The sequence below is a fragment of the Camelina sativa genome, chromosome 16 (genome assembly GCF_000633955.1).
Source record: "Camelina sativa cultivar DH55 chromosome 16, Cs, whole genome shotgun sequence".
Classification (NCBI taxonomy): domain Eukaryota; kingdom Viridiplantae; phylum Streptophyta; class Magnoliopsida; order Brassicales; family Brassicaceae; genus Camelina; species Camelina sativa.
The window spans coordinates 3,948,117-3,952,571 of NC_025700.1; the positions used below are offsets into that span (position 1 = coordinate 3,948,117).

Genomic DNA, 4,455 nt, shown 5'->3' on the forward strand with positions numbered 1-4,455 from the left:
GGGAAGCAAAGATGGAGGCTTTTCCACAATATTTTTGGCATTTTTTGAGAGAGAGAAAAGAGAGAGAGAGATGTGTGAGGGAATTAAAGTGAGAATAAATGTTTCGAGCAAAATGGATATGTTGGCTTATTTTGTAGCATATATATATATTACACAACATCACATGTCTCATAAAACGTTTATAATAAGGGTACTCGTGTAATTTACAATTTCACTAAATAAATTTTTGTTAATTAACAAATGAGTTACTACTTACTACTAATTGCTACTACTAGTACCAAGAATCTGAACGTTGACTATATATGTTCACCAATCAACAAAACATGCACTTGTGAATTACTAACTGCAGTTATTAGGAACCTTAATTAATTTACATTCGTAGTGAATAGTGATGAAACGTTTACAAATTAGATTTTTTTTAAAGATACTCTAAAAGGGTGTTGTACTTTGAAGTGAATGTGAAAACCAGATATTTACTTTTTTTTCTTTCTTTTGGTTAGATACTTTCTAATTTTGTATTTATTTACTTTTTTTCTTTCTGAACACCGACGTACAAAGCTGAATTTATAACATGGGGTGGTACTGGTACGTATTTTCTTTATACGTGAATGTTGTTTTATTAATTTTGGTTTATTCAGCATATAAACATATTAGTTTGTCAGAGTTACGAAAATTGCAAAACATGAAGAATGATTGTCCTTTGCAATTACAGAATAGAGAGAGAGAGAGCTCACGAGGAGGAAAAGTAATGCAATAGAATCCACCACACCACCTAGATTGGTCCACTCATCATGACGTTAAGCCAAAAGACGTTAGTTCAAGTACGCATACTCTCCCCCCTGGCCCCTAGTGTGGTCCTGCTTTTTGGTCCTGGTTTTGGTCCACCGGTCCGATTCACAAGGTCAGGTCGAGTTTTCACTGGTCCGACCAACCAGCATCAGTCGTCGGTCAAATTTTATTTTTATTTTTAACCTAATATATTTTAGCTAACAGTGAATATTACCAAGTCTGCCCACTTTTTAATACAGAAAGGGCTCAAGATCTGTTAATAATTTGGTGTCAAATCGGGTGCAGATCATTCAGACCCAGATATCATGTTTCATAATTTTTATACATTTCATACGGTTTTAAATAAATTTATTTTTCATGAATTTTAAAATTATAGTTCTCTTATGGCTGATATATACATAAATATCCAATTGATACATATCTGATTTATAAATTCCCATTATCGTTTTTTTCGTTGTCGTCAATTCATATTTTTGTGAATACACTTCACTAGATGAGTTGGTTACAAGTACTAATTAGTGACTATAAATTTGAAGCTTTTTGTAAAAAAGGAAGGCACTAATCAATTAGTGACTATTTTTTGCTTGTAATTTTTCAGACTGGCAAGTACGGAATCACTAACAGGTAAGATTGGATAACCCCCGAAATGCAATGCCTAGCTACCATGTTGCCAAGACTACCATGGACCGGTGGTACCACTTTGCGTAGTTATCCAACACTAGAGAAAATAAAGAAAAAGAAAGAAAGATTCGAACTCATCTTTCATATGGAATTATGGATAAATATATGCGGGCCACAACAGAAGATAGAGCTATCATATTTGTTGTTACTCAAGCTACTCATGATTCGTCCAATATTCCATAACCAAATACGAACCACAAAAACGGCGAGTGATGGATCAAAAGATGTAGATGTGTGTCTTGAGACTATCACACATATTGGCAATATTATGGTAAGTTGTGGAATGTTTGCTTTGCGATGCCTTAAGACCATTATGCCCAATGTCATGTTGGTCTATGAGACAACAACTTAGTCCCACAAATTGATGCCTATTTTGTTTAGACTGGGATATTGAGACATATTTTCTCTATTTTACTTTTTTTTTTGGGGTCATTAGTCTTCTACACTTATGGATGTTGTAAATGACCAATTCGGATCAGCTCAGTATTAGACCCTACTCTGATCTAACCAACTCTAGTTTAGCCTCCATTTTTTAGGTTTTTAGGTGTGATTCAATCAAGCTCTACGGCAATACAAATTAACCCGCAGTTAGAAATGATACGTGTAACAAGTTTTTATCCAGCCTGAACCGGGAGAGTTAGGCTATATGAAACCCACATTTTATGGGACTCATCACAAAAGAAAAATATCTTAAAGGAGCTATGAATGTATGGTTGTTCTTAGTTGGGTCTCTTTCTCTCTCTCTCTCTTAACTAGCTCAATCTCCTCGGTGTTGTTATAGGGACATGAGAACTAGTAGACAAGAAAAGCTCATTAATGCTTATATAAATCCAACATGCAAGGCACATGACATGAGCGTTGAAGCGTAAGTTGTCAATAGTTAACATCAAACCTAGACATAAAAAAGCACATATTTTTCATTCACAAAAAAAAAAACTAGGCATGAGTGAGAGTTTACATATGCAGCCTTATTTATCCTGTTCCAAACAAACTGATCATTCATACTTTTATTTAAGTGATACCACCACATGCCTATTTCAGGGTCAAGGCTCAAGGTCGACTTGCTACCTCTAATCCGTTTCCTGCAAAAAAATTGACGACAGAATGTTGTGTAAGTTGAAACATACAGGAACGCCAAAGACAATCCTAGAATACCAGTTCCGCATTGGTTGAGTGAGTTACTAAAGCATAAAGCATATCTCAATGCATTATATACAAGAATTGTAATTTGCAACTTGCTGGGATGTTTGTTCTGAATAACAACAACAAGAGTAAACAAATATCTCACTTATAGTTATTAAGCCGGCTTATGAGTAAAGAAGAGTCTAATTAATTACCATCTGGATCAAAGAAGAAAACTTGCTTGACTTTTCCATCAGGAAGAGTCTTCTGAAAAGTTTCTATCCCCTTATCCTACATCATGCAAGGACGAGAGAAGATCAATGAAATACACGGGGGAAAAACTACAACAATCTTGGTACCAATTCCATGTTCATTACGACCAGTACTACTGGTTCTGTATAATCAAAGGTCATGTAAAAGAGACAAAAAAGAAATGCAAAGAAAGAAGACCTTGAGAGAGTGAAGGAAAGAGTCGAAGTTGGAGACAGAGAAGCAGATATGGTGACCCATTGGGAGATGGCTAGGATCCTTAACCGCAGAGGTGGTGGCACTGTAAGGACTTTCAGGAAGGTTTGTTGAATGGTTTCTCTGGATGATGTGCATCGCAAAAGCACCTGGTAATTTTAGCCATATGACCTTTAGGTCTCCAAAATCAGGGCTTTCTATCTCCTCAAATCCAAATATCTGAAAATTACAATCCATTGATTTCAGAACAAGAGGAAGGGATACAAACCAACGAATGAACCAGAAGGATTGAGGTTACAAACACTGCGCGATGATGTCAGTAAATGTCAAATTAGTATTATTTTCCAGATGTAGACCCTCTCAACAGTAATTAGAAACGAGATAAGTGAACAGAGGAAGAACACACAGCCACAAGAGAAATCTCTAAAGACAAGGGCCAATATACAAATCCTAGATTCTAGTGCAGATGTATAATCGATAGATTTAAATCAAAGGTTTTCGTTTTTATCGAATTGGTAAACAACACAAATCAAGAACAGAGAATTCGAAGGATCCGCTGATAGAGAAGAAGAGAGATAAAAGGAGAAGTATATAAGAAATTGAAAACGTGGATTCATCATTAGGTATGATGGTGTTACCTCTTTGTAAAACTGGGCCAGGCGTATGATGTTCGATGATTCTCTGGCTATATGGCCAAGACTCGCCATGTTCGGTTCGAAAGATGTTTACAATTTACAATTTGCGGACATAAACAAAAAAAGTGGTCGACTTAAAAAGATTAGTAAAAAGTAAAATAGACCAGTCATCATGTTTTTACGCAGTTATGAACCACGTGGCACCCGATTCGGTTTAACACATCTTCAATCAAACAATACGATTGAGCCGATCGGTTTTGACCAGTCAGTAAAAGAAAAAGTATTCCTTAATCAACTAAAAGAGATTAACCAAAAGATTTACGTATTAAACTAAAAAAGACAATTTAAACCGTTTGAAAGAAAAACAATTAAAACAAATCTGAATTTTTTTTTGTGGCAGCGTTTTGTTGTCTCTCAACTCAAGACCCTTTCACTTCTTTCCTGTTAATTATAGGTTTACATGGTAATTTTCACAATAATTAGAGAGAGAAAAAAGTAAAATAATACGCCCTATAATTGCAGTTATTTTTTATCCAGAAAAAACAAATCATTTGGTTGCTTAATGTCGACCAATCAGAAAAATTCGAACCAAACAAATGTAACCGGTTTGAAACATCCGGTCCGATATTAAACCTTATTTCTCTCTATCTCTCTCTCTATCTCTCTCACCTCACCTCCAATCGCACTTGCTTTTACCTCTTCAGATCAGACGTCAATTTCAACTCCTCCAGTGAAGAAGACAAGAGAATTCAATCACCGGAGA

The 4,455-nt window shown here is 35.5% G+C and overlaps 2 protein-coding genes across 2 annotated transcripts in view; one reads left to right on the top strand and one right to left on the bottom strand.

The window, feature by feature from the left end:
• Positions 2,267–3,809, bottom strand: LOC104749654 (lactoylglutathione lyase). Its single transcript, XM_010471328.2, has 4 exons — positions 3,696–3,809; positions 3,043–3,276; positions 2,808–2,883; positions 2,267–2,552 (listed from the first exon to the last, which is right to left on the bottom strand). The coding sequence occupies exons 1-4, from the start codon at positions 3,762–3,764 to the stop codon at positions 2,521–2,523; spliced, it is 411 nt and encodes a 136-aa protein (XP_010469630.1). The 5' UTR covers positions 3,765–3,809; the 3' UTR covers positions 2,267–2,520.
• The window catches only part of LOC104749656 (transcription factor Pur-alpha 1-like), a gene marked incomplete in the record, with an annotated part of 5,326 nt that continues 5,175 nt past the window's right edge, over positions 4,305–4,455 (top strand). The window contains 1 exon segment of the mRNA XM_010471329.2: positions 4,305–4,429.